Source organism: Cottoperca gobio, chromosome 15, assembly GCF_900634415.1.
Source record: "Cottoperca gobio chromosome 15, fCotGob3.1, whole genome shotgun sequence".
In the NCBI taxonomy this organism is placed as follows: Eukaryota; Metazoa; Chordata; class Actinopteri; order Perciformes; family Bovichtidae; genus Cottoperca; species Cottoperca gobio.
Window position 1 is genome coordinate 14696307 of NC_041369.1, and position 27522 is coordinate 14723828.

Below are 27522 nucleotides of genomic sequence, written 5' to 3' on the forward strand. Positions count from 1 at the left end.
CGGGGTGATTTTTAAGGGCAACTTGCCTCATGCCCTCCACCCCCATGGCCCTACTCTGTCTGGACAAAGTTAATTAAACTAGTATTAAACAGTAAAGAAACTTCCAAGCGCTTGGGAGTTAGGGGGCTCTTTGAGGATTACCATGATGAGGGAGAGGACGGGGAGGTATTTGTCGAGGCGAAATTGAGAAAGGCGTGATGGAACGAAGAGTACGCTGGAAAGTTTTCTTTTCTTGTTGGTTTGCCCCAGAGTATCCTAACCCCATTGTGAACAATGTGAAGAGGAAGGTTGTGTTTACTGCAAACCATCAGGTATCACAAAGAGTAAAGAAGGATGAACGCTTTCTTCAGGCTGAATGATATATAAGATCGAAGGATTTATTATTCTTTCATTACATTTGAATAGAAAACAAACCACAAAGGCAACTATCAATAAAGCAAAACTAGGAAATGCTGTGCAATAAATTAACAATGTACAGTACAAAGTGCTTCATTTTATATACAATTAAATACATCAAGAGGGCAGCAAAGGTCAGGGCGGGCCAGATGATGGGAGAGCAGACTTTTCCCCAAGAAATGTCAAAATGTTTCTAAATAAATTCAACGCTCGGCAGTGATAGATGGAATATACAAAGAATACGGCTGACAGTCTTAGTCATTCATGGGAATACAACCAGAAGGGTTCTTGTGTGATTTTAAAAGCTAATTATATTGTTGCCAAGCAGTCAAATCATCCACCGCTCAGTTTTTCCCCAAGGTGTATGTGTATGCATGAAAATAAATAAAGCATGTTGTGGATAATTTTGAAGTTAGAGAAATACTCCTCAAATGCCCAGTGACTTTTCAAGATGTTGTACAAAGTATAAAAAATATATTTTAAATACATTTATACCAAAGATTCTAAAAAGTTGTAAACTTCTCTATCACGTGGCTTTGTGCACATCCCACTGTCTTTAACTTTTAAAAGAAAAAAAAAGACAAGATGGTCTGAAATTGTATGTTTGCTAAGCTTTGTCCAAATCACACACTATCTGAACAGACAAAGAGTTTGGGTGTTGACCGGAGCTGCAGTGGTACAAATGCGATGACAGCAGGGGAGAAGTGATGAGGATGCTCAGTGCTTCTTCCTCAGTCTGAGGTTCTTCCGGCGGCTACCGGCACTCTCATTCCTTCCCCTCTGACCACCTTTCTTTACACAAAAGTACTTGGTCACTGTCTTCCTGCACTGCTCACACTTCACCGCGCAGCACCAGTGGAATTTACAATTACAGCTCGACACCATCTCAGCTTTACGCTCCTCCACAGCCAGCCCGCACTCTCCACATAGCCTTTTGCAGCTGCGTTTCTCCCATTTGCTCAAGTTCTTGCCCTTCTTGAGGCACTCGCGGCCTTCTGTGCCCGGCAAGCCCAGAGTGCGGTTTTCCAGGCAGTAATCGGGGGAGTCTTCGAGGTGGACCAGCTCCTTACGAGAGATGGAGTTAAAGGTCTCGGCGATGGCCCCCCGGCTGGCCGCGCTGTTCCCCGCTCCTCGGAGGAGATCCACCTTCAGAGCCCTGTGGTACTTCTCCTTCAAGTAGTTCCCCACCTCCCTGAACTCTGGCAGCTGCAGCCAGCAGGTTTGGGTGGTGCAGCTTCCTGACACCCCGTGGCACTTACATGTCCTCTGCATGGTCCCCTTCACAGCCTGGAGACACAAAAAGAAAATTAATTAAAATGTGTGTTGAAGAAAGTTTTGTGTGAAAACAAAGACATTGATTCTGTGGTCGTGAGTGTGCATATGCGCTTATATGTATGTATGTCTGTGTAAGTATGTGTGTGTGTGTGTGTGTAAAAGACAGAATGTCCATTGTCTCTTGATTGATGTGTTGTCAAATTAACTGATTGTGTTCTCAAGGTTTGCCAGTTAACTAAAAATGGGATGAATACACTGAAAGAAAGAAACGATAGCTTCAAGGTCCATAGCCGAGTCTCTTTGTCGTCCTCAGTGTTTCCTGACTTTACCTGACACAAAACAGCTGTCGGTTGAAAGGAAACGTTTTCTTTTCGCGAGGAGGGGATGAACTTTCTGTTGAGGTGAGGCTGAATCAAAGTTTCACATTGAGTCCTATTGTCCCCCCAGAAGAAATAGGAGTATTTATTTAGCATGTTCATTATCAACATGTTTTCTAGAAGACCCAATGGAGAGTCCCATTGAGTGGAGAAATGAAAAAGGAGTTTTTTCTCTCTTTCTATCCCCATTTTTTTCTGTTACAATGATGCTCCAGGTGCCATGGGGATCCTAGGGCCCAACAGGGGGGAGCAAAGGCACCGTAAACAAAGAGCACTTCAGCTGCACGCCTGTGGTCCCCTCAGACTCCCTCGGGGCCAAACAAAGACCAACATAAATGTGGGATCCTTATTGCAAGAATAAAACTAAACACTTATTTTAAAAAGCAGCATAATACAGAATGCTGTGCAATGTCTGGCTCCCCAGGATCTCTAATTAAGCTTGCACCAGTGATCCTGTGATTCTCGAGTTGAGGTTTTGTCATAAGGGGCTTTCAGCACTGGTAAATAGGCCCTTCTGGTACACCGAACACACTGTTATTATTGGGGACGAGTGGCACCTCACTTATAGCGACGTGAAAGGGATGCTTGGGTGGCAGTGTAATTCTGAGCAGGGAAAAAATTATTCAAAAGGTGCTTTACACTGTGCAATCAGTTGGAGGGCCAAGAGGGATTCCCAAAATGTTAAGCAAGCTGCCACCCAGTTTAAATACTGTATAGCAAATCAAGGCATCAACATCACATACTAGTGCTACATCTTACGCCAAGGGCTCATCTCTCATTGCCAAGTAGACGGAGTGAATCAAGAGCATCGACTGTACCTTGCGCCCGGCCTCGTTATTGTGGAGATTCATGGCTGCCCGTGAATCCTGCCCAGTCTCCAACGCATCCACAAACTGTTTGGAGATGGCCTCGCCGAAGCCAACATTGTCACTGCAGCCGCCCCAGAGCCAACCATGACCGCCTAGGAGCATGAACAAATAATTCAGTTAAATGTATCCCTGCTATTTGATTTAAAAGTGGGTATTTGTGCAACACAGTTGTTTGCTTCTCTGACCTCGTTGTCCGTTCCTGGTGTCATCACAGCCACAGTTGTCGAAGTCTCCGAGACTGCAGTTCCTGGTTAAAGTGTACATGACTCCTGCGGAGCTGATGGCATGAACGAACGCTGTCTCCCGATTTGCTGTCAGCAGAGAGAGACTCATTCATTTGTCTCATCACACAGATCGCTCAGGATTGTACTTAGTAAGTGCCATTTCTCAGTAAGTGCAATTACGCGAATATCATATTACATATCTAGTCATACTTTAAAAGTATAAAACAGCTTGAAAATGTTTGACTTAATTAGTCCAATTTCCAATATTCTGTTCAGGACCATGAAATGTCTTAATGGTGTCTTCATTTCTAACTGTACCCAGTTTTTAAAATGTTGTATGGCCTAACACATTGGACTCTTTGTCTTGTGAACTTTATAAATTGCAAATAAAGGCAGTGATTGGGGGGGATGTTGGGAAATGGATCAGTGTATTTGTTTTGCCTTTTTTCCCACTGTGCTAACTGTAACGATCCCAAAGGGTGATGATTTCCACAAAGGGAAGAAAACCTCCCCTCTAACACAGAAACTTGAAACAGAAGCACGCAATTACAAAACATCTTTGAAATTCCTTTAGCAATGCTTCCCGTTTAGAATCTCTCAGTGTAGGGATGTTTGAGCTGGTGGTGTCTGGAGCTTCTGGACTTACCGCTGCGCAGGCTGCTGTGAGTGGACAGCTGCAGAGCTCTCTCGGGGCAGTTCCAGCGGTCCCACGCAAACTGGTATTTGCACTCTTCTATGCCACTCTGAGCTCCTGCTGCCACACTGCTGGAGTAGATCAGATATGCCTGAAGCAGCAGAGACAGGGGAAATATTAAACCTATAAAATAACGCACAGGCACCCCCTTATCTTGCAATAATGAAAATAAGATTTAAGAAGTAGAGATGGTTCTGAAGCATCTGGCATGATGTAATAACCAAATGTGTCTTCAGGGAAGACTCACCTGATGTTAAAATATGAGAGGTTGCTCATAAATCCAACCCCATTAGTTGTACGTAAATATACATTTTGGGAGACAAAGTTGAATAACCTACACAAGCCTAAGCACAGAACACAGAATGGTCATAGATCAAACACATCATGAGAGCACTTCTGGTGTTACAAAATCAAATGTTATATGTAAAAATAAACTAGGAAAGGTGATGTGGATTATTTCTTCCTACTGGTGTCCAATGTTTTACTCTTCAATGTGTCTTGCCACTTTCCTTCTCAAGAATTTCAAAGTGGATAACACATATCAACAAGTCCTTAAAGTAGATTATGCTCGTTGTCAGTTTCCTGACAAAAACAACTGATTTAAACATTATTCTACTTTTTAAACTCTATCGGCCCCAGTGAATGCGCTGAATTGTTGAGCTCTCTTAAACTAGTACGCTCTGTCCTTGGCTTTCGCCCGCCTCTCTTCAGCTTGCTCACACTGTGTGAACGATAATATAACTAATATGTCTCAAGTGGCCTTTGCTGAGATGGAGTGCCACCTCTTTCACAGGGGTCTGGCTCACTAATGATGACCACCCACTACAGCAATGCCTGCCCTTGCCCCTTAAAACATTCAACCCGCACATACGCAGAGCCTCTGAATAAGGTCAAGTGTACGGAAGGGGGGGGGGGGGGGGGACAAATGGCCAAGAATATCACTGATATATCATTAGTGACATTGTTGTATACATACAGGTACAAGAGCTTGTCCATACACTTGAATTCAGATATCACAAGGACAACACAGAAACCATATTTTCTCTGCCTCTCTCTTTCGGGAAAAGGACTCGGAGAAAAGATCAAAAGAAAGTTGGCTTACCTTGGGTCCAGTCATCAAGAAATTATTCACTGACCTGGAAAAGGAGACAGCTTATTCACTCAGGGAAGCTCAGTGTCCTTCACAAATTCCTCTGCTAACATCTCTCATTAGTGCGCTTTGTAACATGTTAAACCGTGACACCAGTATGCATCCAAACCTCAGTGAACAATACTGTGGAAATTGTTCAAATGTTTCTAAAAATGCAAGAACTGAGGGCAATGACTACGTTATTACCCATGATGACAGGAAATGTGGGGTTGCCAGGTTGTGGTAAAGAAAAGCCCATTTGTTGGTGTTCCTCCGTTCTACTTGAAAATTAATGCAGTTGTAAATGTTGGTAATCCATTTATAAATGCTCATGGGCTTGTCTGTTGTTGAGTCTGCCATTATAAATGTTAATAAGTCATTAATAACATTATTTAACTCACCCAGTCTTTGGTTTTAAGTGTTAATAGGTTAATAAATGGATTTTGGTTGGCAGCCCTTTTCTGGAAATAAGTTTTCACAACCTGGCAACCCATAAATTGTTCTTACTAATGGTTTACAAGTGATCTGTAATGCATCAGGAAATTAATTTATTCCCCATCAATTAAGCCATTAGTTACATATTATATTACCTTTATTCAAAAATGGTGGCCCTAATGGTGAAATTAGCAAAAAACTAATCCAGCCAGTCTCTAATTTAACGTTTCCTTATTTCCAATTGCCAAATTGTTCAGTTCAGTGATGTTATGGGTCATCTTTTTGAATAATACTATATTAGAGAAATGAAATTACACAAAATGAATCTGCAAAAATAACAATCATAATAATATTCCACAATAAATGTAACTTACCAGCAACCGTATGACCTCATGTGAGCCAGGAGAATGAAAATGTAATAGAAAACCTCCAAATGCATGAACATCCTGACAGGTGAGGGGGGTGACGGTGACTCTGAGCCCGTCCAAAGCCTGCACACAGTCTGACGATGGAGAGGAAACTGAGCTACCAGCACATGAAGCTTCACCAGGGCTTCCAAAGATTCAAGGAGGGGGCTCTGAAATGGAGCTGCTCTCGTCCCAACAAGAGATTATCTGCTTAATTAAAGATTTTCCCCCTTCTTACTCTCTCGGCCAATCAGAAGTATTGCACCAAGGAGAGACTGAAATGATCAAAAGGGCACCCTGGGCCTTCAGGGCCGGGCAACGGTAGGTTCCCTGCCTCCATTCAAGAGCAAAGGAAGATCTGTTTAATCCTATAGGAAAAGTGTAACACTGATCCCTTGAATTTCTGGTCGGAGAAAAAAATTCTAACAACATCTAACACGCAGCTGATTGTCAGGGATTAGTGGAAGATAGTCCTCTGGATGGCGAATTGTTAGTTTGGTAGCTCTACAAATATTGTTTGTTCGTGAGGAAGTAATTCATGGTTTAACAAAGGTGTGATTGGATCAATGTTTATCACCCTAAACCACAAGGGACTATTACTCACACGGAAGACGACAAAGACTCAAAAGTGTCATCTGACCATTGGATTTCAAATGGGGTCAAACTGCATCGTTCTATTTACAAAATTGGCGACATGTAATAAGTTATTTCCACAAAGGGATCGTTGGCAAGTGGCTGCGTAACTGATTCTTATAATAGTCAGGGATATATCATTTCTACTTTTCCCCAGACACCTGCAAATAAGAAAATTGCACACGTATATTCTAATTTTTCCATTTCATATGCGTGATTTAAAAAGTCGCTGATGTCATAATAAGGAATCAATAACCGCGATTCATTGTTATGTTCCGTCAGGAATGAGAGTATTGTTGTCGTATTAACTTCGGGATGTTTTCATCTCTCGCCTACCTGTTCCCGTTTTCCTGCTGCAATATTTTCAATCGTGACTTCCATTTATTGAGGTGAGAATTTGTCTTTGTGATGATCCTCCGACAGAAAATAAAAGGTGGATTGTTACAGAGTGAAGGCCGAGCCATTGATCAGATATGGGACATTTGCATCACTAATCCAGACGGTCCCTACCTAACACTGCATGGAGAGCTATTCCCCAATAACCCCGTCTGACCCTTAGGACCCTTTCCTTTGGCATAGGCAGCCCTTTAGCAATCTTCTTGTGTGCAAATTAGGATTAGAGAAACAGTGATTTGAAAGGGAGGGGGGATTTCTGAGGGATGTTTTTGGATTACGATTTAAAGAGGAATGACAAGTGAATTGAGACAACAGCTGGATCCATCCTGTTGTTTTAGCTTTTTTTTTTTATACAAGAGAAATTATTCTTTTACATGAAGCATCACCAAAAGTGCTCAGTTCGGCCTGTATTTGATTAATTATTTCCCAGGAGCAAGGTGGGAAAAATAGCGGCATCTAGCTTTTGCACGAATGTAATTACATGAGCAAAGTGAAATGTGCATCCAATTAAAAACGTATCCAAAACATGTGCGTGCGTTACATAATTTATCTGAATCATTTTAAGTTTACTAAGATGTGACATCAGAATCCCTGATATGCAGGCAGCAACACGTTACTTAACAAGCCCTCTGAGTTGCACAAGTCTGCATGAGCAGAACTGAAACTGCCTGGCTGTCCACATCGGTGTCTGAGCTCTGGCAGTGTGACTAACAGCGAGGTGTTGCATGCTGTGAAGAGGATGGCCTGACAGTCAGCAGCCAATAGACAGAGGGCTGATGTCACTGCTGTGGCAACAGAGATCAGCAGTGGTGGGACCACTTACATGTACACATTTGGTACATTGTGTAGCAGAATGCAGGACGTTCCGCTAAAACCACCTATTGCAACAAGCAAATCACATGTACTGGTTTTACACAGAGCAGATGGAGGTGTTAGATATTTATTTTATTTGCCATAGTCATTCACCAGCAGAGGGAGCAAGTTCACATATCCTTCAAATGGTTAAAAGAGGTGTTGATAACAAACACCAAAATCCTTTTTTTATTAGAAACCCCAGTAAGGAATTTAAATTATTTGCTCACTCACCGCTGTGTCAACTTTTAAGCCTGGAGGAGAGGACACATAAAGCTGCACAACGTTAAGCACTGTATCTACAGATGTCTGTCCTCAAGGAATGTTCAAACAATATCTGCAACCATTTTAAATATGTATGGTGATGTCACAAGTGCAGCGATTTTACAGCAACGTTACATTTGCGTGAAACAAGTGAGCCAAGCATGAACAGCAGAGATAAGATCCCCATCAGTATAGGCATGTAGACAGGAGACGACGTCACAACATGCACGAAAACAGGAAGAACTAGATAAAGATAAAAACCTTCAGATTCTACATGTTGTGTAGTAGAGCACAACTGCCAGTTAACATCCAGAGGTTAACTTTTCATGTGATGAATTTACATTTAAACTCATGTGCTTTTTGGGCATTTCACAAGTGAAATTATTTCAATATGAAACTATTGTATGTCACAGTGCATAGTTTTTTCAAAATAGGTTTCAGATGTGAGAAACTACATTTTACATGTAATAATTAAGCACCACTTTTTGACAGTGACTTTTTATTTATGGCACACATTGCAAATCACTTTGTTGCTTTAAAAATAGTTCTTTACAGTATAGTTAATACACTAACTTTAATAATAGTTCATTATCAGCAGTGGTGTTATTATTGTATTTTTTTTATCACAAGCCACTGATTTAAAAAAAAAAAAAAAAAAGTGTAAGAGAAATGGTATGATCATATTTTTTATTCAGTATACGAATAAAGAGTATTACAGAATTCCAACAAAAAACAGCAAAACATATTTTGTCACAAGTAGAAAATTTGGTTTATTTACGGTACATACAGTGGGCAAAAACATTCTTTGAAAAAATTTGCCATTCTTTTAAGGCATTCAAACTTCAAGAAGTTAACACTGTAAAAAAGTGTTGCTCTGTAAAAGAGGAAGTGTGACATATTACAACATTATCAATGATATAACAAGTTCGGATCTTGTTTTAGAGCAAAGGGTTTGTCTGGTTACTCAAAAGTTAATGATAGTAACCCATTATGTTTTTAAAGGTTTTGTTGAATGGTCCCTCTTTTTTATTATAAATAAGGAATTTTATTTCTGAAGTGTTCCTTAGAAACAGACATCAAACAATAGTGATTAGACAGAAAATTTAAGCCCTAATTTATTTCCATAACTTGCACTTTTAATTATGTATTTATTTTAAAATCAGGTGTGCAACCCTCATAAGGCATTTGGGCAAGAGTTCTGACACACTTCAATATTATCACACAGCACAAAAGGTAAATGCACCCCCTACACAAGCCTCATGGGCCTTATCTGAGGGAGGGGGACACCTTGTCTCAGTGCATTTCAAATGAATACAAAAGAAATGCATATAATTATCATATTAAGAGTGAGAAGTCTGGTTCTATGTTTCAGTCTGAGTGTGAGGCGGCTTCACTACTCAACCAGAGAACTTAAGCCTCAATAAAGAACCACCCTGTACAGTTGGAGACAGTGGGTGTGAAAGTATCCCAAAGTTTAACACATCTGAACTGTATGCGAGTTACTCTGGTATGATAAATAGGGAAAGTTCAATAGAGTGTTGGCATTGAACACAGTAGCTTATGGTTAAGTAAGACTAACATCTTACTAAAAAATAAAGAAAATAATCTTAGCTTAAAATAGACAAACAATAATCAGGATGAAACTCCACTCCTTTTGGAATGAGACAAAGCAGTACAGACAGAAGTTAGAGTGAAAGGCCCTCAATATTACCTGTTGAGAAACCTCTCCGTTAAGGGTTTCAATAAAGCTTTCAAAGTGCCAAAGACAATTAATAAATAAGATATACAGTAAATTATTCTGTAATTACTGTTTCTACACACCGCTCACACAAACTTGTTTGGTTGTCCTACTGCTGCCAAAAGAGACATAAATCCCAATTAGCCTTTAATTTGAAAAAAAAAAAAAAAAAAAAGTATATATATATATATATATATATATATATATATATATATATATATATATATATATATATATATATATATATATATATATATATATATATATATATATATATATATATATATATATATTACGGTGAAAAAGCTGTGCTTGCACATGTAGCCAAGTCATTGGCTGTGGCAAATAGTTGGTGAGGACACTTCAAAACTTAAAAGAGGCCCACGCAATTTATGGAAAGGTCTACAACTCTTTAAAGCCAATATTAGTCTCAGGAGGTTTAACTTATAATCAGAAGCATGTAATCACGCCGCCGCCCCCCCCCACCACCACCACCACCACCACCACCACCACTGAAATGCTGCTATACCTGTTGCTACGTCCGGTCTTGGTTCGACATGTCGGTATCAGTTGCAAAGTTCCTTTCTAGTGTGACTCAGCCACTTTTGTTGCTGCCTTCACCCGTTCGCTGGATGCGAGCGTTGATAATTTCCTTCGACACCCTCTTGGGGTCCTTGGCCAAACCCATGAAGCACATGAGGTCTATAAAGGCAGTGGTGAGATTGAGCTTGACGCCAAACTCACTTGTGGCATAGTCAAAGGGGAATGTGTGATGGTAGTTGTGGAAGCCTTCTCCTGCAAACCAAAAAGAAAGACATAAGTGTTTTGCTGAATGTCAACCTAGTTTATTACTTGAATTAAGAAATTCAAAGAACAACCATAATGTGAACTTCTGCTCGTTTGAGGATCATCCTAGGAATGTGGCACAGTGCTACAAACACGCAGCTAGTGGAAGCATGTGACTGATAATGTAATTTGATACAAAGTGGAGCAAGTGAATTGGGAAAAAAAAAAAATCTTAAAAGGCTGACTGACTTTCACATGATGTAATTTTATAAGCTACCGAAATCAGATTTTCTAAATTAGTCTGTGCAATCAGTATGACACCGTTGGTTGTCATGGTAACAGCCGAGGTGTGCCCACAGCCTTCGGAGATATGACACCTATGAATCCCATAGGGCATTGCAGTAGAAAACATCCAATCAACAAGCTTAAGATTCTGTGGACCCACACAGGTATTGCTGAAATCTGTAGAACTTGTTGGATAAATTAAGACATCTGTCATTCAAGCCTCTGGTACCAAGTAGTGAACCGTCCAGGAGACTAGTTTGGAGGTTGATGAACATTAAAAATGCTTTCAGAGCAAGGCCCTACCACATTTACTAAGAAATGTTGTCACTACAGCTGCTCTGGGTGCTTAACAACAAGTGAGTAACATGGAAAAGCTAATTAGCATGACATAATAGGTATGATTTAAAAAATGTTTACAAATAATTGGAACATAATTGTTTCCAATACATTTTCATTTGTTTTCAAAGTTGCTGGAGACAGGGGCAGCGCAACAAACAAACAATCTTGCTTTTAAACTTGGCAGATAAAATGAGGCAGACAGTGTTCGCTCTGTTAAGACTGGATGGAAATTGCGGTTAAAGCGAAGAAAAGTCTTCCAGAAATGTTCATTTTTGTGCAATCACAAGTTAGCTCGAGAATTTAATTAATGCCGTTTTGCCGCTAACAATGCTCAGTGCTGTTTGCAGCATCACACCCCCGTGGTGTCAGCCACCACAAATAAAGTCTTGACTCGTGGGAAACAATGATGCTGAAAATAACCCCAGTGTCCAACGCTAAAGAATGACTAAATACACAACTCCAAAACTGACCACTTCTAAAGTTCAAAGCTGAAACTGGCACAGCCGGGACAAGATAAACATTAGCAACTGGATTAGCAAACTGTTCCAACTACAGATACCAGACTGAATCAGCTTTCAGACAGCTCCCACTGCGGTTGACTTTACAAGACATGCTTTCAGCAAGTGATGAAAAGATCATTCAAACATCCCTCAGGCACATAAAGGCATTACATGACATAGAATACCGATGAACGCATCGGCACATTAATGCAGGACAAATAATCGTGAATGATGAACATGCTGTTTCCTTACCTATGGCACTGAAAGCAACAAGTGGGTTTTCCCTTGGGTTAATGCTTTTGTCATAAGGCCTGTTGCCCCATATGTGCGCAGCGCTGTTGACCAGCCAGGTGGCATTGAGCATCACAGCGTATCTCAGGAGTCCAGGGACGAAGTACGCCACGCCCAAGGATTCACCCCAGAAGTACCAGGGCACCAACATGGGCACGAAGAAGCAAAGGATCACCACGGACATCTTGTAGTGCCTGAAATACACGAACAAACTGCATCTCAAACAGATCCATTCTCACTCTGCAATAATTAATAATGTAAATAGTAGTTATAGATCAACTGACATTGAATCTTTTGTCTAATAAAAGTCACACACACACACACTACATTATATAATCCAACAATATTCTTAAACAAATTTAAAAGCCATTTAAATGGCTGTTTAAATGGCTTAAAGAAGCCATTTGATTGCTCAGGGTGCAATAAGTTCAACAAAAGTAATCTTACATTGGAACATATACATACTAAGATGATTAACCTCCTTTGCATGAGAGCAGAAGTAAAACAATCTGGGACTGTAGCCAGAAGCATAGATGTTCACAGTAGACACTGCTGGGATTTGATCCTTGGTCCCTTATCAGTGGATCATTGATATCAAGTGTTATCATGGTCAATATAACCCAGACTACAACATCCTGCACATCTTGGGCCAGAGGGGAAATTCCTTTTCAATAAAAAGACACTAAACAAACACTGGAAATACAATTACATAAATCTATTCTCCATTAGCGATATTTTCAGCGGCAACAGTCAGTGCTTATGCAGGAAGTAGTGTGCCATTCATAAATCCCTTTGGGAAGCGAAGGTGCGAAGGACAAGGTGATAGATGGGCATTAGCGTTAGCGTCCATGGTGTGTGTTAGACTGATCGTCAGTCTAGACATTTTTATAATTGTACCATGACTGAGTTTCTCTCCCCCCCCCCCCCCCCCCCCAAGTGGTTTCATATCCATAACCTCAACTGCAAATTAGTTGAAATATTTAAAACGGGGTTTGCACATGAAAATGGGCCGGCAGTTCTGCAGACAGGTTTGCACCAGCATTGTGTCCGATATGTTTAAGAAAGAAATGTTTTTATTTTTGCAAATGAGTTCAAGAATGTCCCTTCATAATCCAGATGAAAAGTTAATTTCCCACAAAAAAATAAATATTTTATGACAAATAGCTGCAGAGGAGATTACTGTGAAACGAAAATACAGTTATGATTCCAAGTGGACTCTTATCACGGCTGACTAGGATCTGCTTAGTCTGCATCTTTCAGCTCCTGTCAGAGAGACACATTTGAACAGCAGTAAACCACAAAACAACTATGAGTAATGTTTGCTCACCGTCTCTGAAACATAACCACTTTATCTGCCTTCAGGTCAGTCAGCTCCAGTTTTTTGCCCTTTTCAACGACATCGGGATGTTTGCGAACCATCAGCCAACCGACATGGGCAAAGAAGAACCCCCGAGTGGCATTGTGGGGGTCTGCGTCCGTCTCAGAGTACTTGTGGTGGACGCGATGGTCCCTCGCCCACTCGTATATGTCATTCTGCTCACAAAGAGACAGGCAGAGATAGAGAGGATTACGCAAGGCACGCATAGATATGCATGGGAGAGTATCAGATCATCAGATTAAGGTCAGCGATAACAAAACAATAAATGTACATCACTCATATTGCATAATTTGAAACTGAAATCAATAACAAGTTGAAGAACAACATACATCTGCCACTTTATGCTTACAGTCAAATGCAAGAACAAGTAAATGTGATGAATATTAAGTATTAAGATAGCTTTAGGATCCCCTCCAAGAATGTTTTGTGACACTTAAAAATACTTCATTTGAGCCATACTTTGGGTTTATATGTTTTTTTCTCCAATTGCCCGATTGAATGTTGTTAAAATGATATCGACTCCTTCTCCCTCATTAGAGAGCTTCAACTTTCCACATCGGACTTGTGTGTAAGTTGCATATGGGATCCCGATTGGCTTACAAACTAGTTGTGATGTCACAAAATCCTGTTCGTACATCAATGTGTTAAACTCAGATTTAAAAAAGACAAAAAGTGACCACAGGGAAACTTTCCCCCCCCTTCAGCAGATGAATGTGAAAACATTGTTTTAGTCACAGAAAAGCAAAACCCTTTTTTGGAGTGGAGGGTGACTTAAAGTAGCACCTGCCAAGAAATAAATAAGAAAATACATTTAACACAGACAGATGTTGTGCAGCTGCAACAATCTAATTCCCCCTGTGGGGATGATTAAAGGCTTAACTTATTTACATTTATTCCCGTTTTTACCTGAAAGGCCATGGAGTTGCCGAGAGCGAGGAAGACTCGCAGAGGAAAAGAAGCCTTATAGGATCTGTGGCTCCATAATCTGTGTGCACCGGCAGTCACACCGAGAGCACTGATGAGATAGCACACCGCAGCTGGAAGAAAGAGGTGGAAAGGACAGATATTTCAGGGGAATCTGTCATCACCACACTGAGATTAATTTTACGCCCATGAGAGCAGAGTCACTGGGACACCAAGTTCTTTCCATTACACCCTGGCCTCTTTGTTCAGAGAAAAATCATGTATATGGAGAGATGGGACAGTGGGAGCATGCAGGTCTGCCCTCACACTTTTGTTGTTCTAAAACTGCTGAATGTGTTTCTATGTGAAGCCCAGACAAGACTACCCAGGATTTGAGACCCGGGGGCTTCTAACTGGCAAAGAGCATTCTGTTGTGGTGCCACACTGCTCACAATGGGATGTCTATGGGAATGGTGATTGTGCTTTGTCTTCCCCGGTGAAATAATATGCAGCTCAGCATTGCAAAGAGAGGGGGAAATTATGCAGTAGCAGTGTGGAAACAAAGTTGAGACTGTTCACGAATTTGAGTCATGCCTCAATAGTCTACATGTAAATATATATAGAGCATAAATTGTAATTATTCAGCTAACAGTTTGTCTATTATCACTGAAATTCAAATACTTCTAATTTGGGAAATGCGACACATTCTAACAATCCCAAATTGTTTACAATCAGCCACAGGCTGGAGCTCTTAAAGAGGCACAATTAAAATAAATTTGGATGGATTTGTAGAATTGAAATTACAAGGCCAGAGTGACTCATTCTCCATTATTCCCATAGGCAATGACCCCCCCAGGCTGTATGTATTGTAGTTAGCAATGATCACACAACATCAGCACATTCTGTTCTCTGACTGTGGCCTACAGGGAGAAAAGGAAAAACAACAAAATGCTGCGCAGCTAAGCCTGCTTTACAGTATAGTATATACTTACTCCACGCAAGAGTTAAAACCGATGCGGAGGGCACGAGAGTCAGTCCATAAAGCGCACCCAAATGAAGGAGGGTCATCAGCATGATATTTCTCCACACCAGCATCCTCGGCGGTTTCGGACCTTCTTTCTCTGTATAGGTATCGTCAAAAACATCTTCCACCGACGATGTTTCGGCCATGGCTCCTCCAATCTGTTGCTTGTCAGCGTGATGATTCCTGGTTTCCGTTTCGGTCATTTTTTTTTTTCCTGAAGTGGTTCTGTAACAACAGTGCGCAGCAGGAATAAAGAGAGAGAGAGAGAGAGAGAGATGTTGCTCTGTTAAATGCGTACAGTGGGATGCAGCACAGGGAGGAAGGTACGGCGGCTGGCTGTGCACATGCAGCAGTCTGCGGTTTCACTCTAGAGCAGCGCCAAGATCGGAAAGTGGCTGAAAGCGTGCCAGTCTTGCTCTAGTGGCATACTCTGGTGTGTTGGTTTGTCTATGTGCCGCTGCACTGGTTCGTATAGACGGTATGTAACGTTAGTGCATGCACACTGTTACAAGTTATACCACTTCCTACCGCCAAATGCCGACTGGCACATCCCAGTTATGATTATGATATCGTGTGGAAGTCGTGTTTCACTAGATACTACTTTTGGCCGGCTGTGTGCCCCTCTCTTATAAGGGTCACGAGTTGAGTCTAAATTATATGCCACTTTTACTATATTGCTGCTTTTCTTTGCACTCGCATATGGCACATGAAAACGGGATACTCCCCTTCCAAACATCTCTGTCCAGCGGTATATAACACTGAACAAAAGTAGGACAAAACTGTTGTACCGGAAGATGCCATTCACATGTAGCCTACTGTGTAAAAGTTATAACTTGAGTTAATGCCACATTAATAGCACGCTACAATATTACCACTTCCTGTAGGCAACTGGACGTTAAACTTTTATGGTGGCTAAGCTAGCAGGGCTAGCCGTACGGTGGACAAAGTTAGACCGTTAACGTTAGCTATATATACAAATGGGCGTTACATCAGGTCATTTTTAAGTTTTAACAAATGAATTAAAGTTCTTACATGAATGTAAGACGTGGTACAGCCTCTGATGCAGCAGTGATGGTACGCTGTGTCGGCAGAGCTTACAGCAGCATGTGTCAGTAAGACTCGTAAATTATGCCGGTGGACATATGCAGCTGCGACACCAATAGTCAAATACCACTAACATTTTGCATATGACACTCGGGCGTCTCTTCAAAAATGTCCATTCAAATTATTTTTGACACAAATGGGTGCTAAGGTTGAGTTTACTCACCGTGTGCTCTCCGGCCGCTTTGCACTACAGATGCAGGCACCAAAAGCAGCTGGGAATCCGGGTGCCCGTCAGATGGATGGTAAAGATGAGACGGCTAAAGTGCGTAGCCTGCTGGTGCGTTGGTCCCCGGATACTGATGTACTCTTATTGCATATTCTGAGGCCGTTTTAAAGCAATTGCTCGATGAGGAAATTGATGCCACAGCCTCTGGATATCCTATTGGCTGTTTGCTTATGTTAAACACCCTCCGTTTTTTACCATCCTCAGAAATTCTTATCAAATCTGCAATCCAGCCAATTACCCAATCTTTCAAATCAACCTCTCGATCTTAATATGACTCTTTTGCTGATGAAACTTTGCAAGATGTTGACACGGGTCAACTTATTTGCCACGATGATGTCATACAGCATTGACATCATACAGTCTATGTGGCCATCCTTATATTTGCATTCATATGACTGCCCTTCGCACCACTGGCATTTCCCTCCTTCCCAAGCTGTGCAGACATGCAGTGAAATGGTTGTGAACTTTGGCCTGGGAGAATACGTCCAAAGGTTAGAGAAGAGGGGATTCCCTCACCACTCACCCGATGAAGGTCTAAGGAATAGTAAAACGTGTCTCAAATAAATGTAATTTTAAGTGAACAACAGTGTACGGGAATTCCCTTTCTCGATACAGTGATATTAAATATATATATATATATATATATATATATATATATATATATATGTATATGTATATGTATATACATATACATATACATATATATATATATATATATATATATATATATATATATATATATATTTATATATATTTTTATATTATACCCTAGCACCCAGTCAGGGTTGTGAGGGTACAAAGGTTTAATTCCCAGTGTTTCTGCTAACCCTTCATGAGCATCATCATCCCATGACTTCCCTCAAAAGTTCAAACACCATCCTATCTACAAGCCAAGAACACCTTGTCGCAATGTATTATCTCAACTGTGATAACCTCTAAGGGAAAAAAACTCAGTCCAATCATACTGTACACTCATTATATTATTGACCTTTAGTAAACTGGAATGAATGGGATGTCTCCAGGAAGGATGGCTACTAAGAAGTTGTAATGGCACCATCTGCAGCACATATACAGCTACTGCAGGGCAGACGAAGAGAATCACTAAGACAGGAGGTTGAGACAATAATATGAACATCTAACACGATATAATGAAATCCAAAGTGATAGCCCTGCAGCAAATGTTAGGTTTGTGAAGCTTATAATTGTTAAACAGTGTGTAATAGATGCATTGACTCAACTCTACGGTCACCTTCCACTTAGCTGTAGTAAAGCAACATCTGTCAGAGCAGTAAGACATGAACTAATAAAATGAATAAAGGTGTACATTGTCTAAATGAACAGCAAAATCTGCACATGCTCACACAGTAGTGCCAGTTAGTTGATATGCAAAAATCAGCAGCAACATTTGCTGGCAAAGACTTCTCAAATGTGAGGATTTGCCATTTTTCTCTGTTCTATATCATTGTATATTGAATATACTATGAGTTTTGGACTGTTGATTGGGCAAAACCAACAACTTGAAAGCAATGCATTGGACTCTTTTTTTCAGATATGTTATGCACCAAGATTCATCAAAAGGAAAATGATCCAATTTATTTATTATCAAAGTAACCATAGGTTGCAGTCCTATAACAAAGACCTGAAAGGAGGTTTACCAAGAAAATAACTGAAAACACCTGTGTGGGTGAACCATGGGTGCGAGATAATCCATTATCATTTAGCATACAGTGCATCATTATTCAATGCCCCATCAGCGTTTTTAAGCAACGGATGTTGTTGAAGTGTTAAAGCCCACCTCTGAACATAAAGCATCTGCTACCTTTCAAAAAGTAGCACCACTTCACAATGAGGAGTATGTGGGAACATATCCACAGGCACAGCCAGAGTTGGAGAAAATGCTTGTCCTGTGAGTTTCTTCTGCGAGTCAGGTTCACAACAAAGCTCCCTGAAGTTCCTCATAGCCTCCCCAGCCGGTTTACAGGAAACATAGACCAGCCTGCGGATAGCAGGTTGGTTTCGTAGAGCTCGGACCACTTTGTGGTGGAGGCCAGCTCGAGAAGGGTTTACCACAGCTGCTACAGGTCCTCCACATGCCAAACTCAATTGAGACATAAGGCCAGGAAGCACCACCTCCGCCTTCCCAGGGATAAACTCACAGTTCAGTACATTATTGAGAGCTACGTTGTGTCTAGCATCTTCCACTGCCTGTTGTATGAGCTCTATACCGATAATTCTGTCCACTCTGGGAGATATAGTAATGCCGATGGCACCTGTCCCACAGCACACATCTAGGAGAGTACCACCAACTTTTGTTCTTCCTTCACCTTCCTCAAGGTTTGGGACACACAGGTCTCTCACTGTGCTATACAGCACCTCAGCAGCTGCCTGGTTCACCTGGAAAAAGGCTTCGGCAGAGATGCGAAATTTGAAGCCCAGCACCTGTGAAACAACAAAGCAAATACAAATTAAACATAAAGAAGACATACATGGATTTTGTGCTGATCGTTCTCCTCTGTTTATTATCATCACAAATTAGTTATTTTAGGGAGTTTGAAAGACATGAGCATTCAACAGGTTAGGAGGGTCTAATGCAGGGGTCGGGAACCTTTTTGGGTAGGAGAGCCATAAAAGCAAAATATTTCCTTGAGAGCCATATATTTAATACATTTGAACGTATAGCCTGTTAAATAGGTCATAATTGCCTTGAGTTTCCCTGTTAGTTCATTGTGCTATCCTCTGTGCGCGTGGGCCCGCACGCATTCTTTACTCGCAGAGCTCCCTCTTGTGTCCCGCCTGGGTCTGTCCCGGGTCGGTCCATAATGACATTAAAAATAGTTTTATGCGTGCATTTTTTAAGAATAACACGTCTCCGAGTATTAATAGCATATTGGGTATCAATGTTGCATTGAACAGGTGCTCTTTTATTAAATAAACTAAATGCTTACGTTATTTATCTCATTTATGTGCACGTGTCAGTGTTTACTGCACGGGTGTCAAACTCAAGGCAATTATGACCTATTTAATCTCTTATGTATGTTGTTGTTGGTGTTGTTTTTGTTGTTGTCCTGCATTTTAGCGCCTTGAGATTGCTTTTAACTTTGAAAGGCGCTTTACAAATACAATTTATTATTATTATTATTATTATTATTATTATTATTATTATTATTATTATTATTGTTATTATTATATCCGGCCCGCGAGAAAATATCATGTCTGTCATAACTGGCCCGCCTGCTTTGGTAATTAAATCAATACATGGAACAACCACGGGAAAAGACATTTGAGGAAGTATCTAAATGTGTGAATGAAAGGAAAGTTTTTGGAAAGCAAAGGGAAACACACCACAGATCTCTGGGACGATGTGAGCTGACCTTTTTGTACGACATAACGAAGCATCTCACTGTTAAACCTGCAGCTTCAGGGCCGTGTGATCACGGACATGTATGATGCCAAGCTGCGCATGTGGGAGACTCTGATGCAGTCTCAGTTTTTAATGTTGACCCTCTCTGTGATTGAGTTTGACACCCCCGGTCTACTGCTTGCTTTGTGCGGTTTCTCCTCTGCTGTTCGCAAAGGGCAGGGCTCCGCCCCCTACACACACACACACACACACACCCACACCCACGCACACACGTGTAAGTGTGTGCGCTGTGCAGTCAGAGAGAGGGGAGAACTAAAAATAAATCTGCTGCTAAATGTTTTAATTTAAAATGGCACAGTATAATTATTTATTACTTGCTAATCATGTTTAAAAAATGTCTGCTCAAAATTGTCTGCGAGCCATATCGCGTCATCGAAAGAGCCATAGGTTCCCGACCCCTGGTCTAATGCAAGATGCTATCACGTGGCATTATGAGACCTGTAGGATCCAGTGTTCCTGGATTTTGACCCAATTCAGGATATCCTGGTCTGTTGTACATCAATTTTGACTTAAAGAAAATGTAGAAATGTATCTGTCTTTTGCAAGTTCCCCAACTTTATGGAAGTCTAATCTTGAATCACTGGAGTACTCTGGTCGAGTATTATTGTTATTGCTGATAATTGGTAAACATTTTCTTCTAATGTCTATTTCATTTAATGCAACTATTAAATTAGCAACATAATAAATGTATCGCCATCTAAAAAACATGTTATTACAGTAAAATTAGCATGTTTAAAATGATTGTAGTTAGGAAAAGTTTTGTATTAAGACAAAGATGTACCACCAAAATAAGTACTTTGTTGTCTGCTGCAGTTGGATGCACGATTATGAAGTTGCAATGCTGGCATGTTACAATGTTTGCTGTAAACTATGTGAAGTCCCTTAAAGACTCTCTGTAATTTTGTCCTGATGTATTACCTCTTCATATATGTGTGGCTGGCCATGCAGGAGCTGGTACGGGGATTCCTCATGAGTGCAGCGAGTCATAGTACTCTCCTGGAAAAACAGGGAGTCCAGTTGGCAGACTGATCCAGGACCCCCCATGAAGTACTCCACCAGGTCAGCCTTATAGACTGCCACCTCTTCTGGGGTGAGCGTCTGTGGATGAAAGTACACTATAGCCATGGTGTGGCCCTTTGTGTTGGTCCTCACTGTGACCTCTCTCCAGTGCCCCCCAGTGTTGAACAGCAGGCAGGGCTCCAGGGAAGAGAGGCGGATGAAGTCCTGATAACATCTGGCTACCAGTTTGTGCTTCTCCGGTATGTTGAGCAGGTGGTCTCCGTTGACAGAGACAATGTTTCTCTTCCTGCCTGTGCCCACGTAATATCCAACTGTCTTTGGATTTCCATCCACTCCTCTGTTAACAGAAAATGTAGACTTGTTGCGGTAGCCATCCCTAACTGGCGATGGCAGAATAGGCAAGACAGGGAAGTTGAGTTTACTAGTGGCCGGTGATGAGGCCTGCGATTGTAAGTCACCTGAAATATGAGTGGAGAGCTGGGACAGTATCCCTTCCTGATGCTTTTGCTTGAGCTCAAGTTGCTCATCATAACTCAGCCTCCAAAGAGGGGTGACCACATCAGCTAGCCTTTCCTCCCAGGACAGAGCAGTCGTGGGGGGTTTGTTGTGACTTTTTCTCCACTGTGTCTGTGATGGTAGTTTTCTCTGGTCAGCTAGGATTGTGTCATTAGTTGAAAACAACAGACAAGCTTGCTTCGAAGTATACATAATCTTGCGTTGGACAAATATGACTGACCTGCTGCGTGCAGCTGCCAATGCCATTTTGACTTTCAAAGAAGGAACTATTATGGTGGAGGGCGCAGCGGCTGTCAGGTAGTCACGGAGACGACCAGTGCAGCTAAATATATAAAAATGAAAAGCACTCTGACTTTAAATATTAGAGTTTAAAAACGTAGTTCTGCCCGGTGGTATGCATGCTAGTGCTTTCAAACTGTTATGTCGTGTTATTTACGAGCCAGGTAGCTTCTGAACGTCATCTCCGTGCGTCCCAGGACAAGTAAACATTTCCGCTGTGTCGCGATCACCGCGATGGACTCAAACAAGGACGAAGCGGAGCGGTGCATTAAAATAGCCATAAATGCGGTCAACAACAACCAGCTGGACAAAGCAAGGAAATTTCTAGAGAAGGCACAGCGCCTGTTTCCGACAAACCAGGCAAAAAGTACGTCGAATAAACGCCTGTTTCGGCAGTGGTTGTATGTCGGATGGTGGGCCATCGCACCGCTGTGAAACCAAACCAGCTAACGTTAGCATAACCGTTTTAACGTTACACCAGCTGCTCCTAACTGACACTGGTATTTGTAGTTTTTCCAGCCCCCCACCCGCAATGTCTGCCACATAGTTGTTTACTTAATGTCCTAAATCTGTGCAGACTTATTCGCAATTTGCATTTACATCCTTGCTAGCAGCTTCAGTGCTAACCGATAGCTCACTATGCTCGTGAATTATCTGATTATGAGCGAGACTCAGGTGTCATCGTTTCATAATATGGCTCCACTTTGTTTGCAGACTTATTGGAGTCGTTAACGCAGAATGGAAAGCCTCCAGGTGAGAATGGCAGCTCTGTAAATGGAGAAGGACCCAATATGAGGCAACGCAGCCACGGAGAGGAGCCTGATGTGTCCGCACGGGGGGCCACAGACACGGCCAAACCATACACTGCAGATCAGATGGACGCTGTTAGAAAGTCAGTGCCCATGAACATCAGTTCTTTTGTATTACTAATGACGTACTAACGATACACTAGAGCTAATCAAATTAAAAAAACACTACATGTTTTATTCAGTACTCTGATATCAATCAAGTCACGTTCTTGTTTTATATTAAAACTTGGTCTCTGATGAAAGTAATGTGATTACTAAGTAGCTAGAGGCACTGTTTATATCAAATACATTAATTTGAGTTCAGCCTTTAGTAAGAAAGATCATTCTCACTAGATTTAATTAAAAATAATCAGTGATTATGAGAATGTCTCAAAGTTGCAAAATCAAGTGCAACATTTCAAGCCAGATTACAAGAAATATATTCAGATTGCTCTTTTTCTTTTTGCTGACTATTCACTGCAAGTCTGCAGTTGTCTTGTGTTATAGATAGCGATCATCATCCTCAGAAATACTGTTAAAATGCACAGATGGAATGTAACAACCTCAGAATAATCATATGGTTGCTCATACAATCAGAAGTGTTTGTGTCATTACTCTATGCTTAATGAGGTATTTGATGTCACATTAATATCCAAGAAGATGTATCTATATGTTGTGTTTCCATTTTTTTACTATCTCTGGTGGCGGTTTGTTTGTTTTCTGCAGGATTAAGAGCTGTAAAGATTATTACCAAATTCTGGCGGTTGAAAAGACTGCCTCTGAGGAGGATCTTAAAAAGGCTTACAGAAAACTGGCTCTGAAATTTCATCCAGATAAAAATCACGCACCTGGAGCCACAGAGGCATTTAAAGGTACATTTAAAGTAATCTCCTGTGCTATGGAGGACATGTGAATGTAAGCTTACCACGTCCAAATTTGCCGGGGCTTTTTTGTGTGCCTTGCAGCTATTGGTAATGCCTATGCCGTGCTGAGTAACACTGAGAAACGAAGGCAGTATGACCAGTACGGAGAGGAGAAATCACACCCAACCAGACAGAGACACCATCGTGACTTTGAAGCAGACATCTCGCCTGAGGACCTCTTCAACATGTTCTTTGGTGGAGGCTTCCCATCAAGTAAGTAAAGGCCAGATGGATATAGGGTCAGTCTGGGATGTTGTTGTACTTTGGTGCAGTACTATGGAGGCTTTGGAGTACTTTGGTTTTCATGTTTGGAGTAACATGTTGACAGCATTTGAGAGCAAGCCAGCCTTCTTAACTGTGTTCTACATAACCTAAGCGTTGACTTAAAGGGCTATGGTGTTGCTTTTGCTTGTTGTATGCTGTTGGCTCTGCTCAGCCCTTATCAGCAATCATTGTCAGAGAGTCTTGACTGGCTGTTTGTGAATCTCCTTATTTTTTCACTCCTCCGCCTTTGCTTTTCGTCTTCCACAATCCAAAAAAACACGGGTGGATCCCAGTGCCAAGCTTGACTAAGCACAACTTTTATAGTTTGGTTCACCATCTGACTCTCTTAAAGTTCCTGTGGTTATTCATAAAGAAAAAAAATCAAGTAGGTACTTTCGTATAAAGTAGTGGGTGTAATGAGAGATCATCTGCTATCCTGGAAAGACCATATTGAATCTGTCTGCAAAAGAACAAAAGCAAATGATGTATTTTCTCCGCCACCGTTGGTCTTTTGGTGCGAGTAGACAAATTGTTCTTTACTCCTGTGATTATAAGTATTCTACAGAGTTGTAGTGCTACATGGTACAAGTGTCTGTGCACCACTTTAAAGTCAAAACTGCTCCACCAAAGGAAAACATAATAACATATTAAGGCTGGCCAACACAGGGGAACAGGGGATATGAATTGTTACTTTGTACTTATATTGTTTTTATTCTATTTAATTATTGTGTGCTTGCCACTTTACTTCATATGTTCTTTTGCTGTAACAAGTTAAATGTCCCTGTTGTGGGACTAATAAAGGATTTCTGATTTAGCATCAAATCAGAGATTCCAGTTTCCCAGATTTAATAAGGTTAGACTGGAACACTCTTTTGTGCACCAGTCAATCCTAAAATTAAATATGGACCCTAATCCCGGATCAAATGTACGTTGAAGCGTCTTTAATACATAATCTTCAGTGATTGTAATGTTATGTTAAATGTGCGTGTCGTCGTTCCTGGTCTTCAATGTTTGTCTGTCTATGTTGCAAATTGAGCAAGAAAGAGAAAATTATCAGACTTAACCATAAAATATCATCATCATTATCTTATCATTAATATCTTACTGTAGGAGCATATGTCAAAACCTTTTTTAACCAGTTTCACAGTTACTTGAATATGGTTTGCCAGTTGTTTTGGTTGCGATCTGTCATTTGTGTGAAGATACAGGCATTTTAGTAGTTATTACCTTTAATCTCCTCTGTGATTACTACATCCATTGCACTGCAGTGTAATGTAATGTCTACACTATTTGGACGTTCACATGGCTAAGAGTCGCAGCACTACGGAGTGCCACATTACCGTCATTTAATCTATATTTTCCTAAATTCTTTTCAGGTAACGTACACGTTTACAGAAATGGAAGAATGCACTTTGCTCACAATAATAGGCAAGAAAGACGAGAACAGCAGAGAGATGTAAGTCCTGTCTGTAGTACTTTAATTTCACTTGAATTTGATACCAGCTGATGTACTGTATGGTCTGTAATCAAATGTTTTTTTCTTTCTCTCTGGACAGGGAGGCCTGGCTCTGTTTGTCCAGCTGATGCCCATCTTAATCCTCATCATTGTTTCTGCTCTTAGCCAGATGATGGTCACCCAGCCTCCCTACAGCCTTAGCTACCGCGCGTAAGTATTCAACCACTCGGAGAGCTTTCTCAGGTTGTGTGAAAGGTCTCCTCTGTCTCACTCTTTTATTACGTCTTCTCTATACATCAGGTCAGCTGGACATATTCACAAAAGGCATACATCTAACCTGAAGGTGCTTTTCTACGTGGGAGAACGTTTCAATGAAGAATTTTCTGGGAATAACCTGAAGAATGCTGAGAGAAGTGTAGAAGAAGACTACATCTCCAACCTCAGAAACAACTGTTGGAAGGAGAAGCAGCAGAGTAAGTTCACAGCAGGGACGGACCCAATAATTATTTTAATTATTGATTAATCTGCCAGTTATTTTTCTTCAATTGATCGTTAGTTAACGACTTCTACTTTACTGCAGCTGTACAACACGCCGTGTGGTGTGTTCTTAGTTCTTTGGTGACATGAAATAACACTGAGTTTAAAACAACAGCTTACAAAGGATTAATTGAATGTATGTGATATTTAAAGAGTAGTTTGTTGAGACCTAACGTACTGACACACTCTCCTGTACTTTCAGAGGAAGGCTTACTGTATCGTGCTCGTTACTTTGAGGATTCTGAGTTGTACAAGAGGGCAGCAGAGAATGGGGACTCCCAGCTGTTCCAGACTATCTGAGATTCAGGTTATATTGGATGGCTAGAAACCACTTGTGCACATATGGGTAAGTTGCCACAACCATCACAGTGACATTACAGTATAATTGCTACTGTATACAGTGCATGAACAGCAAAGACTCCTCATTGTATCCCACTATTTATAGATCACTCTTCCTTACAGTTTTACAAACCATACCAAACGTTTTTGGATTAATTCCCACCTTTCCAGGCTGCTGTTGCCATTCACTTTAATTAAACTACTTGCCACCAATATGTAATCTATTAAAAGGAGCATTTAATTCAGCGGCCAGTTGTATTTTCGTCCGCTAACTTATTGACACAGTTGCAGGCAGGGCCTGATACCTGATATTTAACAGCTATGTTGTCTCAGATGTCGGGGTTTCCCCACAAGCACTTTGCCTCAAGAAGAGTTTTTAAAACAGGCCCTGTTCACAACAGGACTTTGACCAATTAAAAGAAAAAGAAGAAGGAAAACCATCAATAAAGGCAACTAATGTGTCACTGTGATGGATTAGCCATCTTAAGCAAGGGTCAAGTCTCTGCAAGTTGTAAGTTGGTTTTAATACTCAAGTGCACAAAAACCAATGGCCAGGAAATATATTGAAAACATGTTGTAGAATTTGAAAAATGGAGCACAATTATGTTAAGTTTGAATTTCATTGGCGAGTGCTTGCAGAATTGTTAGTATAATCAATTTGTAGCTGTTCCACTGATACTGAGCATTGCACAAGGGATGGTGATAATGAATGATTTATGTAGAGGTCATTTGGCCAGTCTGTACATGTATAGGAATCCAATAAAAGCTCATCCCATGTAGTGACAGCTGCATAAAACTATCATTGATCATTTTTGTTTTCCGCAGGTTCGTCGGTACTTGAATCTAATTAGAAGAAATCGGTCAGAGCCCGCTGAAATTGGAGCATATTTCTGCAGCAAACCAAGAGAATCAAAAATGCCTTACGTGCAGTGGGCAGCAGACCTCATCAGGAAACCTCTCTGCAACTTGGTGTAGATTGACTTCCTGTAGAACTGTGAGAAGCTTTGAGTTGACTGCTGACATTTTCTTACTCTAGTGTCTTCAGGATTGTGAGAGTCCGCTGGGCGTCACGGGGGAAAGTAAGAGCATAGTTGTCTATTCGAACGGTAAATGAAGCTGCTAAGATTAGCGTTCTCTGTCCCAGTCTTTTTGTTTTCCTTAAACATTTTTGAGAAACCTCATGGCCTTCTCATAGACAGATGTCTGAGCCACTCACAAGGAAAGTGTGTAATTTTTATAGTTCTTAACCAATGTAAATATTCATTTTACTTTTAACAGTGCAGGGTTTATTGGAGTTAATATCATTTACTATAATGTTATTTTGTGGATTTGCTTGTAGCCTGTTGATCATAAGTATTGAAATTGTTGCACAAATAAAAGTAAACCATATTTATTAAATTAACATGCTAAAATTGTATAAAAGTTTCTTTGAATTAAATTTGTCTGATAAATGA

At 40.9% G+C, this 27522-nt stretch overlaps 4 protein-coding genes across 4 annotated transcripts; 1 reads left to right on the forward strand and 3 right to left on the reverse strand.

The window, feature by feature from the left end:
- Positions 1-356: 356 nt before the first annotated feature.
- wnt8b (wingless-type MMTV integration site family, member 8b) lies at positions 357-9835 on the reverse strand. Its single transcript, XM_029450231.1, has 7 exons — positions 8059-9835; positions 5774-5890; positions 4938-4971; positions 3788-3926; positions 3103-3228; positions 2867-3009; positions 357-1683 (listed from the first exon to the last, which is right to left on the reverse strand). Exons 1-7 carry the CDS (start codon positions 8148-8150, stop codon positions 1114-1116), a joined length of 1221 nt encoding a protein of 406 aa, XP_029306091.1. The 5' UTR covers positions 8151-9835; the 3' UTR covers positions 357-1113.
- A 362-nt stretch (positions 9836-10197) lies between these two features.
- On the reverse strand, positions 10198-16683 carry scdb (stearoyl-CoA desaturase b). The gene is made up of 6 exons (XM_029449481.1): positions 16463-16683; positions 15164-15420; positions 14175-14305; positions 13218-13423; positions 11852-12084; positions 10198-10484 (listed from the first exon to the last, which is right to left on the reverse strand). The coding sequence occupies exons 2-6, from the start codon at positions 15396-15398 to the stop codon at positions 10285-10287; spliced, it is 1005 nt and encodes a 334-aa protein (XP_029305341.1). The 5' UTR covers positions 15399-15420; positions 16463-16683; the 3' UTR covers positions 10198-10284.
- A 719-nt stretch (positions 16684-17402) lies between these two features.
- On the reverse strand, positions 17403-21756 carry trmt2b (tRNA methyltransferase 2B). The gene is made up of 2 exons (XM_029449479.1): positions 20865-21756; positions 17403-18964 (listed from the first exon to the last, which is right to left on the reverse strand). Exons 1-2 carry the CDS (start codon positions 21726-21728, stop codon positions 18341-18343), a joined length of 1488 nt encoding a protein of 495 aa, XP_029305339.1. The 5' UTR covers positions 21729-21756; the 3' UTR covers positions 17403-18340.
- Positions 21757-21863: 107 nt separating this feature from the next.
- Positions 21864-27522, forward strand: dnajb12a (DnaJ heat shock protein family (Hsp40) member B12a). The gene is made up of 9 exons (XM_029449480.1): positions 21864-22128; positions 22476-22653; positions 23276-23421; positions 23515-23685; positions 25113-25192; positions 25293-25402; positions 25493-25665; positions 25932-26075; positions 26894-27522. The coding sequence occupies exons 1-8, from the start codon at positions 21996-21998 to the stop codon at positions 26027-26029; spliced, it is 1089 nt and encodes a 362-aa protein (XP_029305340.1). The 5' UTR covers positions 21864-21995; the 3' UTR covers positions 26030-26075; positions 26894-27522.

Excerpts from the sequence above, each read along its gene's own strand:
- scdb (XM_029449481.1), bottom strand. The coding sequence starts at position 15,398 with ATGACCGAAACGGAAACCAGGAATCATCACGCTGACAAGCAACAGATT. Across the intron at positions 13,424-14,174 it reads GCAACTCCATGGCCTTTCAG|AATGACATATACGAGTGGGC; the intron begins GTAAAAACGGGA and ends CTTTGTGAGCAG. Across the intron at positions 10,485-11,851 it reads TGTTGCTTTCAGTGCCATAG|GAGAAGGCTTCCACAACTAC; the intron begins GTAAGGAAACAG and ends TTTGGTTTGCAG.
- wnt8b (XM_029450231.1), bottom strand. The coding sequence starts at position 8,150 with ATGCCTATACTGATGGGGATCTTATCTCTGCTGTTCATGCTTGGCTCA. Across the intron at positions 3,010-3,102 it reads CACCAGGAACGGACAACGAG|GCGGTCATGGTTGGCTCTGG; the intron begins GTCAGAGAAGCA and ends TCATGCTCCTAG. Across the intron at positions 1,684-2,866 it reads ATAACGAGGCCGGGCGCAAG|GCTGTGAAGGGGACCATGCA; the intron begins GTACAGTCGATG and ends TTGTGTCTCCAG.
- dnajb12a (XM_029449480.1), top strand. The coding sequence starts at position 21,996 with ATGGACTCAAACAAGGACGAAGCGGAGCGGTGCATTAAAATAGCCATA. Across the intron at positions 22,129-22,475 it reads TCCGACAAACCAGGCAAAAA|ACTTATTGGAGTCGTTAACG; the intron begins GTACGTCGAATA and ends CTTTGTTTGCAG. Across the intron at positions 25,403-25,492 it reads TACAGCCTTAGCTACCGCGC|GTCAGCTGGACATATTCACA; the intron begins GTAAGTATTCAA and ends TCTATACATCAG.
- trmt2b (XM_029449479.1), bottom strand. The coding sequence starts at position 21,728 with ATGGCATTGGCAGCTGCACGCAGCAGGTCAGTCATATTTGTCCAACGC. Across the intron at positions 18,965-20,864 it reads AGCCACACATATATGAAGAG|GTGCTGGGCTTCAAATTTCG; the intron begins GTAATACATCAG and ends GTTGTTTCACAG.